General features: G+C 38.1%; 1 protein-coding gene across 1 annotated transcript; it reads right to left on the minus strand.

Annotated features, from left to right (window-relative positions):
* Positions 1–2,889: 2,889 nt before the first annotated feature.
* LOC132212701 (large ribosomal subunit protein eL38-like) lies at positions 2,890–11,256 on the minus strand. Its single transcript, XM_059658710.1, has 2 exons — positions 11,203–11,256; positions 2,890–3,080 (listed from the first exon to the last, which is right to left on the minus strand). Exons 1-2 carry the CDS (start codon positions 11,254–11,256, stop codon positions 2,898–2,900), a joined length of 237 nt encoding a protein of 78 aa, XP_059514693.1. The 3' UTR covers positions 2,890–2,897.
* Positions 11,257–11,666: the final 410 nt, after the last annotated feature.

Here is an 11,666-nt window from a genome sequence, read left to right on the forward strand (position 1 = left end):
CTCCCACGTCTCTGAATAACTGGATCCAGGATAGGGAATCCCTGTGTTTGGAGCCAGAAACCTGTCACCACACCCCGATGGTCTGTGAGATTCAGATGGAAGCCTGAGTCCTCCCTCAACCCCTACCCCTGCCTGGTCTCTTCCCCTAGAGAAGCGATGTTCTGTTCTCTCCTCAGATGTGCCATCTTCAGTGTCTCTCTGACTCATCCAAACTCATTTAGAAATGTGGGAATCGAAATGGCAACTACAATGAAGAACTCTTTGGGGGCTCACTCACTCAGGGTTCCTTACCTTTGGGGTATGTTCATTTTTCCAGAACGTTGGGATGGATGGAATTCCCACGAAAAAAATGAAGAGGAAGAATAAGCTCAACACCAAGATGGAAATTGGGTTGAGATTATCATATAAAAATTCTGAGCCGAAGCTCAGATAAAGCTCTAGAAGGCTATTCAGAAATAGACCGAGTTCCATTTTCCGAACAACAACGCTGCTTAAAGCAACTGAGCTCTGAGGGCTCCGACTCTTGGCTTTATAGCCAGGCCTGCCTCACAGAGCACTGTGGAGTCACAGAGGGTTTCTGAGCGTGGGGGTGGGTCCACCTTCATAGGGTCTGTCCACAGCCCCGCCCCCCAACCAGCCCAGCAGTGTCCCTCCATCTCTTCTGGGCCTCTAGGTCCTTCTGCCCTACTCTCCTAGCCTGTTTTCCAATGTGCCTTTTAACATATCATATATTTATTCATCGTAATGAATGCTCTGCGTGTTTCATCTGTAACCCAGATATTAGCTGGGTCTCCTTTCATGTTGGACACTTGGACTTTGGTCTCACCAGGTCCACTACCTTACAAGTCTGAAGTACTCCCTGGAAATTTTGGTTGTGTCCAGACGTTTACACTGAGGATCATATCTGTCCTCAAATCCAACTTACATAATTTTGGGTAAAGAACTTGAAGGTCTTTTAGACTTCCATAGATTTGTGAATGTGAAATAGAATTTTTTTTTTAGTAAGTTATAATTGAATACTAAAGTCTAAAATACCATCCCTCCCCCACCCCCAGGAATACATTTCACGTATGTTACATATATCCAACCCCTAAGTTCTGTAATAAAGCTCTCCGCAGGACATTTCAAGCAGACATGGAGGTGGCCGAGGTGGTTTGTGTCAGAGTGTGATCCCCATACAACCCCAGGACAAGTTCTCCGTTGAGGTACATCCCCACACAGAAGTCCGGGTCCACATATCAGACTGCACTTGGTTATATTGTCTACAAGGAGGAGTGTTTTCCAGAATCTTGACTAGAATAACGTGCTGCTATTTGAGGAGGATCATGGGCGATGAGTCATTCGTTCAGGACAATCATAAGTTTTCAGTTTCCTTGGGACAATCCTCAGTGCTCTCTCACTCTGTCCCTATTACTATCCCTGGGCGGAGCCGCATGCTTACAGCTGTTTTCAGGGTCCCCAAAGGCAACTGGTTCAAATGAAAAGGATGTAGCCTCTCAGGGCTGTCAGCACCCCCTTACTTAGTGGGAGACAGAGCAAGCTTACTGGTACTCATGTTGAGTCTCACTGAACTCCCACCATCATGGGTCCATGGAAATTCTGTGCCATGGGGCTTCTGCAATGCTGTTTGTGAAGGGAAAAGCAGGTACTCATATTGCGCACATCCCCTCATGCGCATGCACCATTGTCTCCATAAACTTTACTTACAAAGCTGAGTTTTAAGGTAAAATTATGAAGAATCACAAAATGGTGACAGTGGAGCATTAAACCCAGCACTGAGTGCTCCTGAGTGTCCCCTGAGTGACAGCACAGGTTGTCGTCCTCGACCTGCTCTGCAGCTTTCTTTCTCGCCTCAGTTTACATTCTGGACTTCCCTCCCTCCTTTCCTCCCTCCCATCGGCGCTCTCTAAAATCAATAGAAAAGTATCCTTGGGTGAGGATTAACAACAACAACAACAACCAAAAAAACCCTAACTTAGATCTTTATTGCTTGTGATATGAGAATATGGATAAACTATTTGAGGATAAGTTTTTAAATATACTTTATGGAATCTTAAATAATCACTTTGTGGATGATGCATGAATATGTCCGTAAATGTTCTCTCCAAGTAAACAATTGGATATACTACATTATTTAAGTATCCTGATATTGTATATATATTTACCTATAACTTACCATGAGCCGATGTTATTTTAAAATTTTACTTTCTCTTGTATTTCTATTTATTTACTCTTGCTTAAAGTTTCAATACCACTATACTATGAATTCTGAGTTTATCAATATAAAACAACATTTTTACCCTGGTTTAAACTTTTTTGCTTCAATCTTACTTTGATAACAATATATCTATGTTTGCCTGAATATAGTTTTTCATCTGTTAATGAAAAACTGTCTTGTATCATTTTGAATGTCCCTCTGTATGTATCCGATTTTCAAATTTTGTTTTAAAGCCAATTTTACTTATGCAGTCAGTGTCTGAATATTCTCAACCTAATAATTTATTTTATTGCTGTCATTTAAAAATTGCTTACTACTATCTTGCTAGAAAATGCTTTGTTTGCTTTTACTATAGTTTTTTGGAAGATAAATATTTGGCCTAAAGTATCATAAATCTGTAGTAATCTAATAATTAAAATATTAGTTTTTCCTCTATAAATATTTGGTCTAATAAAAATGTCTCTTTAAGGAAGTATTAGGAATGTGGTATTTTTATTATTTTAATTTCATATTACTTTTTAATCTTGGGTTAAAAATCACATCAATTTTTACATAATTAATTTTTATATTTTTGAATTTTTATGTATTTTATTATAGAAATAATATTTATGAGCTTTAGGTTTCCATGCGTAATTTTAATTTTTAAAATTTGAACACAGTTTGGTTCAGCTTGTCTGGTTCATTTCAGTTCCTTCACTGCCAAACCTGAGGGCAGGGACTGCTTCAGTTTCTCTGCCTGCCCTGCGTCTGTGATGACCAAGGTATAAAGATATCTCCCTTTCTTCATGTGGACACATTTAGTGTCCTTTCTCCTGGCTGTGAACAGGAAGTCATTGATTTCCTCAGTTTTGGGGAGGCATGGCTACCAGGCATGAAGAGTGTGTGGTGGCCAGCACAGCAACTTAAAACAGCGAGTAGGATGCGGGGGGTGGGGGGGAGTTGTCCAGTCACTGTAAGAATGGAAAATAAAAGTCTAATCAGGATGCAGTTGGAAGTTAAAGATGAATATCTATCTATATAAAAGCCTAGTATGCAAATTGTCCCCTCTGGAGTTCAACTGGGAGACCAGGAGTTCAATCACTCGCTATGATGTGTGCTGACCACCAGGAATGAAGGAAGGTTCTGGTCAGCAGCAGGAAGGCATTGATCAGCCCTGATCGCCGGGACCCTACCCATGCAAGAATTCCATGCACCGGGCCTCTAGTTAATTCTATAAACAAAAATCTTAGCAACATTTTCAGCACTACCTATACCAGATATTGTTGCATGGGTCTGCTTGTAACTGACCAATTAAAAAAAAAGATTACTGTAGAACCCAAACAGCCCCTTCCTTATTCTGGAATGTATTTGTAAAGCCATTTGCTTCAAGTGTTTAAAGTGAATCATAGTGACTAACAGCATGATCAAGTGGAGTGTAGATGATTTCAAATGGACAACAATAATATCTAATTTATTTGGATGGAGTAATTAAAATACGGAGCATTTATGACCCAAATGTTACCAATAAGAACGCTTTCCCAGAATTTTGCAATTGTGAAGGAATCTCCCCTCTAATTGCTAAGGTTTTAGTGTGTGGATCAAACCTGAATCTGGCCCTGTCTGTGTTTCACAGCTTGCCTTGGTCTGTGTGGGGAATAATGAAACAAATGTGGGAAAAAAAAAGGTGTGGGACAAGGTGTGGCGAGAAAGGACAAGACACATATCTTAATGACAGCCAAGTTCCCCATCTACTTGTTTCCATTGGAATTTCTCTATGAACTGTGGGTAAGGGATGAGAAAGTGTTGAGAGTAACAACCTTTATTCTCAGAAAATAGACTGGGAGCTCTGTCCTAGTGGTCACTTGTTCTTTGGGTCAATGTACAACCTGATTGACAGGAAAACACAACACCTAAGCAACTTGATGATGCTTTGCCTGTTCTTCCCATAAGAAGTAATTATTCATTTCTTTGCCAACTAAACTGTCTATGGCCTTCATTTATCTTTAGTTTTCAATGTGTTACTGAAAATAAACTTTACCCAGCAGTTACAGTGTCCCTGCAAACCTAAGAAAAGACAAAATCTTAGTTGTATGAACTTTATAAATTTCATTGATCTCATGGATCTAAGACATACCCAGGGAACAAGTATTGTAAAGTATCTCTTTCATCATAATCTGACACAAATTTACATATAGCATTTAAATATTCCCCTTTAATATACAATTAGAAACTGTCTTGAATGACTGTTGTTCTTTTAACAATTAGCGTAGGAGAGGAAAGAGAAGAATTTTTTTTTTTTAACTATAAAGCAACTCAAGATAATTTGCCCCTTTCTATACCCAGGTGAAAAATAAATTCTAAAGTTTTCCCATGTGCCTACGTTTTATTTTATTAGTTTTCCACATTAAACCTCTATAACTGTAATGCATAGTTATAATTTTCATGTACATACTTTCATATTTACACTTTTTAAGTTGTAAGGTGGAAGAAGGCAATTCAAGTCCTATTAGAAACTGGGATACTAACCCTTAAGTCAACTTTTAAAAAATTTAATGAACATCATTGGGTGATTTCATCATTTTTCCAGGACTCAGTTTTCTTACAATGTAAAAAAAAATTGAACAACATACTCTTAAAATTATTTTTTTGCTTCAAAATATAAAGTGATGATTCAAGATATAGAATTTAATGGAGCTGAATAGCAATTGCTTCCATGTTATTTAGAAATAACACACATCAGTTAATCCTTTTTGAAAAGTATAATTGCTATAAGTGCTTTTATCTTTCTATAATTTTCTTAATGTAGATTCATGAAGTTGCTCTGACATAAATTTAGCAAGTGACCTTAAATCAATGTGGTAAATTGAACATTTGTGAAATCAAGTTGGTAACTAAGATAGTTCTTTCTTCTTAAAATCTTGTGATTATTTCTGTATTGCTCTCTTTTCTTTCTTTCTTTTTTTTTTTTTTTTCGTGGAATAAGAAGCTTAGGGATCTGGCAAACCAGGGTTAGAGCAGTATCTTAGGGATGACAGAAGGGACCTAGACTTTACTTCTGGATCCCAAGCAAGAAGAAGGCTGGAATTAAAAAGGCCAAAGGGAGCAGAGCCACTGAATATTTTTGTTTCACAAAGTTCTGGCAGCTGTGATAAATTACCGTAGACTGGGTGGCTTACAAACAGCAGCAATGCTTTTCTCTCCGTTCAGGAGATTGGAAGTCTGAGATCAAGGTGCTATCACAGTTGGGTTCTGATGAGTGCCCTCTTCCAGATTTCACACTGCCAATTTCTTATTGTATTCTCACGTGGCAGATAGAGGTTTGGCCCTCTTTTTAGAAGGGCACTAGTCCCATTCATGAGGGCTCCACCATATGACCACATTACTTCCCAAAGACTCCACCACCAAATATCATCATATTGGGGATTGAATTTCAATATATGAATTTGGAAAGGGACACATATCAATGTTCTTTCTGCAGATATTTCAAAAAACCCCACCAGGTGATCCTTGCATCTGGTTGGCCAACATTGTTCACCATGACCACATCTATCTGCAAATGTTTATAAGATGACTAAATTTATCTGGGTGTACTTCTCCACCCCCAACAAACTGAGGTTATTAAAAAGGACAATGAACAGAACCTACACAGAACCTAGAGACAGAAGAACTTCGCTGAAGAACATGGCAAAAGATCCTGGACAGAAACTGGCAGCAGAACTTAGATGAAGATCCTAGAGACAGAACCAGGCTACAGAATCTGGATAGAACACGGCAAGAGAACCTGACTAGAACCTGGTGACTGAACCTGGCTGGAGAACCTGGACAGAACATGGCTACAGAACTTGGCTGGAGAACCTGGAGAACCCTGCAAGAGAACATGGACATAGAGCCTGGCTGGAGATCCAAACCAGAACTTCGCTGGAGACCCAGACCAGAACTTGGCTGGAGATCCTGGCTAGGCTTCTGATAACTGAACGCTGTCTCCATGTCATTCCTTCTTCGCCGACTCCGTCCACACCTTTGGGGAAGCCCTGGACCTGCTGGGGCAGGACCCCAGCAACTGGACAGTTGAGCTGTTTCTAATTGTGAATAACCCTGTTTCTAATTCCATATTTTAAATATTTTTATAGGGAATTTTGGAGTTAAAAATGGCCCTTTATGCTAACCTAAATATTAAAAAGGAATAGCTGACAAAAAAAAAAAAAAGGACAATGAGAATGGATAGTGAGTGGGCAATTAGAACCATATACCACAACATACATCACCAATGCCAATGAAATTATAGTATCTTATTCTCAAAGAACGATTCCAAATGCAAATTGAATGGTCACGAGTTACTGAAAGGGAAGATTTGCTCACATTGAGGATTAAGTTTTCATTTGAGGTTTAATTTTTCTTAATGTACATGATATTCTTTTTTACTGCTTCTTATATGCTGAAGCTTTTATGGTGAATAAAGAGGGCTAAATTTAGAGAAATGGCATGAAATATATATAACCTAGAAACCGGCTTAATTATATAGACTTTTTGCAAAAGCTTACCACTTTGAGCTGTTTGTTTGTTTTCATGACAGAACCTTTGGAGTTAGTATATGTTTTCCAAGATTTGACAATGAGAATTGTATTTGTTGTCAAACTTGGTGACATATGAAGTGTTAGTTGTTATTAACCCTACCTTACAGATGAGAAAACTGATGTTCAAAGAGGTGAAGTGACTTACCTAAGATGATGATCTTGACTGAGCATATAAAAGTTGTAAAATTTCTTATGGATTAATATCAGAATTCTTAAGAATATAAAATTGGTCTTAGGAAACTAAGAATCCATATTGCAATTGAATAGAGATAACATAATAACTATTCAGATACACAAACAAGATAGGTTATGCGTTAAATGACATGGATGATTGAGAGATGATATGTCATTACAAAACATGAACAAATAACTATTACTGGGTCTGTTTTTCCCTCAGTCTCTCATGTGCAGTTAAGAATAGTACAATTGCTATTTGGATAAACCATAAACAACTTAATACGAATTCCAATAAAAGTTAGGGTAAAATCTGTTTATAGCTTGATGGTTCAAGCTAAATCTCTATTCCTCTGTTCATTAATAACCCTTGTAGTTGGGAATTAATACCAAAAAGCATAAGAATTTTAAAAAACTTACATATTTTATAAGCCTTTATTACAAATCAGGATAGAAGCCTAGGTCTATTTGATGAAAAAGTTATTATTCTTAATCATCATGTTAACCCTACATGACATGCATTGCTATTCTAATTTTATTCTTTAAATGTATTGAATTTATTGGGGTTTCAGGTATGTAATTCTATAATACATTATCTTTATATTGTATTGTATGTTCACCACCATAAGTGGTCTTCAGTCACCATTTATCCCATCTTTACCATCTTTTATCTCCCTCCAGCCTTTCTCTCCAGTTATCATCATAACTTCTATGTCTATGAATTTCTTTGTTTGCTTAATCCCTTAAGCTTTTCCACTCAGCCCCCACCCCTAACAGGTGTCAGTCTGTTTCCTGTATTAAGTCTGTTTCTATTCTGTTTGTTTATTTATACTGTGCATTAGATTTCACATATAAGCAAAATCATATGGTACTTGTCTTTCTCTGACTGGCTTATTTCACTTCGCATAATACTCTTCAGGTCTATTCATGCTGTCACAAACAGAAAGATTTCTTTCTTTTTTAAGGCCCAGTAGTGTTCCATGGTGTAAATGTACCACAGATTTTTTATCCACTCATCTACTGATGGGTACTTGGGCTGCTTCCAAATCTTGGCTGTTGTAAATAATGCTTCAATAAACATAGAGGTGCATATGTTATTTTTAATCAGTATTTCAGGTTTCTTCAGATATATTCCCCAAAGTTGAATTGCTGAGTCATAAGACAGTTTCATTTTTAATTTATTTAGGAACCTTCATACTATTTTCCACAGTGGCTGCACCAATCTGCATTCCCACCCAACAGTAATGGAGGATTTCCTTTTCTCAGCATCCTGGCCAACACTTGTTGTTTGCTGACAGTTGTGAGATAATATCTCCTTGTGGCTTAATTTGCATTTATCTGATTATTAGTGATGTTGAGCATCTTTTCATATGTCTATTGGCCATCTGGATGTCTGTCCTCTTTGGGGAAGTGTCTATTCAAGTCCACTGCCCATTTCTTAATTGGATTTTTTTCTGTTATTCCAATTGTAAAACAGACAGGATGTGAGTAGGGGATATAAAATCATTTGTCCAAGACAGAATTTGGATTCTACTAGAAACCTATAAATAGTAAACCTTTGAGCTCTTTACATTACATCTTGCAGCCTTCCTATACTGGTACTCCTCACTAATATTCTGTTACCACCATCGTCATTATTGTTATGTCTTCTACCTAAGCTCATTTTCTTCTAAATCTTTGAATAAACTGATGCCATCTTGCCACTTTCTCCTTAAAGCTGTTCTTACAGAAGATTACTTGTTTCGGATTGTCCCTTCTGAACATTTTAACCCTTTTTGCAAAAATTTAGCACTTATTGTTTCACAGCACCTCTTTCTTTCTTTTTTTTTTAACTTTTTTTTAATTTTTTATATATTTTTTTATTGATTTTTTTACAGAGAGGAAAGAGAGAGATAGTCAGAAACATCGATGAGAGAGAAACATCGATCAGCTGCCTCCTGCACATCTCCTACTGGAGATGTGCCCCCAACCCAGGTACATGCCCTTGACCGGAATCGAACCAGGGACCTTTCAGTCTGTAGGCCGACACTCTATTCACTGAGCCAAAAATGCTTCGGCAGCACGTCTTTCTTTATGGGCTTTAGGCAACTTTCCATTGTTGATATGAGAAAAATCAATTCTTCTAAGTTTATTTTCAGCATAGAGATGCTTGGCATTGTCTGAGATCAACCCACTCCCCCCCATCCCCCACAGTTTGCTTACATTTATCACTCAGTGCCAGGGGTGGGCAACCTTTTTGTGAATGCGTGCCAAAACCAGCAAAATCTCTGACTCAAAATTCTTCTGCATGCCAACCCTAATTTTTTGAGAACATGTTACGCCTACTTGATATCTCTTAAGGTGTACGTATGTGAAGAACCTTGAAGAAATAATAAAATTCATTTGAGCGACAAAAACACAGTATATGATGATGGAAAATACATTTATTTTTTAATGTATTCATGTACACTGATAGTCCGACAGAAAACTTTATGACTCCGTTTGATATTATCAGTGGGGACTTTTGCTGCTGCATCACTGATAACAGAGATTTTATATCAGGTTTATATTTTGTGACCTTCAGAGATATGCACGAGCTACTACTTTCATCCGTCAGGCTACTGCTATTATGAGACTTAACAAAATTCATCACTGAGAACAAAGATTCCCAAGCATATGTGGATGAAACCAAAACACTGGTCGGGTCTAGGAAGGCAGGGAGAGTTAAGGCAGAGGCATAGAAATTGCTCTTCCCCTCTCTCATCAATCCATGTCTATGGTCTTTAAGATAACTTGTTATGTAAAATTATTTATATATCTAAGATGCACCTACACTGAATTTATCTGAAAAATAAAAAAAAATGATATTAAGAAAGAAATTGTAAATGGAAGATTATAAGAGAGGGTTTCGCGTGCCAGCAAAAGTTACTGGCGTGCCATGTTTGGCACGCGTGCCAGGGGTTGCCCACGCCTGCTCAATGAATTTTTACAGAACTTTATGCTTATAGTTCTACCATACGAAAACATCTATTTGAGGCAGGGGTTATTTAGTTGGAAGAGGCATAAATCATTCATCCAAATTTCAATTTATTAGAGTGAGTGTATCTTTATTTGCACTCAAGTAAAGAAGACATATTTTAGCTGATCTTATTATAGGCTTACTTGTAGGTAAGAGGGAGTCAGGAGCTGAGACATAGCTCTTAATGACTGCATGGCCTCTTTCCTCCCCTCATCTCCCAGGCTCTCTTTGCCTCTTCCTCTTTGTGGTCAATTCTTCCTTCTAATGCATGGGTGAATAGAATTGCCTGTACCAAATCGACATTACCTGAGGTATCCCCAACGTATTTTCTCCATATATTTTCTGAATCTCATTATTGATATCCTTGGAAGATGGTATGCGGAAAATAAGGGGTGTTCTGTTTTCCCATGGATCAGCTTTCTTCTCCTGGCATAATCAGATAGTCATCAAGAGGATGATGCAGCCTGGCCAGTGTGGTTCAGTGGTTGAGGATCACCGTTGGATTCTAGGTCATGGCATATGTCTGGATTTCGGGTTCGGTCCCCAATGTGGGTGTGCAGGAGGCAGCTGATCAATGATTCTCTCTCATCCTTGATGTTTCTATCTCTCTCTCACTCCCTCTCCCTTCCTTTCTGAAACCAATAAAGATATATTTTTAAAAAGGACAAAAAAAATGTGGTGCAAATAGAGTCCCATCCATGGGAGCTCTTGATAAGGAGTAGTTTCAAAGCAGAGATGTGGTTTTATCATTCACCCCAAAATGTACTATTTTGAACACTTAATAGAGTAGCAATAAAAGATAAAATCCATCAAGGGAAGGTGAGCAGTACACTTCATCCATAGTCTTTATAATAGCAAGAGTTAACTCTCATATGCTTATCATTTACCAGAGCTTTGCATATGATATTCCTCACAACAATCCTGTGAGGGAGCTTTCATGATTATTAACATTTTACAGGGAAGGAAGATAATGGAAAATTATTTTCATTTCCTTTTTAGGGGAAAGGGAATTATATATAGAAGGAAAGTGAAGGAATTATACTGTTCAGAGAAACCAAAATATTTACACAGACTGGCAAATAGAAAAACAGGGATTTGAAACTTGGCAATTTGACTCTTGTGTCTGCAACTATAACCTTCAAGCCACATTGTCTTCCGTAACTATTTTTAAGGAAAGTAATTCTCTTTGCCAAAGTTGCTACTTATTATCTCTAGAAAAGTAAATTTTACCCTCATTCTCTTACTTTCTGCTAACTCACCTGTAGAATGGGTACGGGAAAGTCAGACTTGCCAGATGATAGGGCTGTTGACATTATTCAACTTAAAAAATTTGGTTCATTAGTTTATCATTTTAGTGTTTGCTCTTTGTATGTAGACATTAAAATGGGGATAGAAAAAAATAGACAAAAAGAAAGTCTTGTTAATAATGAGAGCATTGGGGGAGAACCAAGATGGCGGCATAGGTTAACGCCGGAGTTTGCTGCTTTGAACAACTACTTCAAAAGTGAAACTAAAACACGGAAGGGACATCACCCAGAACCACAGGAACGCTGGCTGAGTGGAAGTCCTACAACTAGGAGGAAAGAGAAACGCACACGGACACTCAGAGGAGGCGCAGTGCTGAAGTCAAATTCTGAGGTGCGGAGTGCGCGGAGCGGGCTGGCGGCGGAGGGCGCGGTTGTTGTTTTCAATCGGGAGGGAGTCGCAGACTCTGAGCTCCAGA

Source organism: Myotis daubentonii, chromosome 11 (genome assembly GCF_963259705.1).
Source record: "Myotis daubentonii chromosome 11, mMyoDau2.1, whole genome shotgun sequence".
Lineage (NCBI taxonomy): Eukaryota > Metazoa > Chordata > Mammalia > Chiroptera > Vespertilionidae > Myotis > Myotis daubentonii.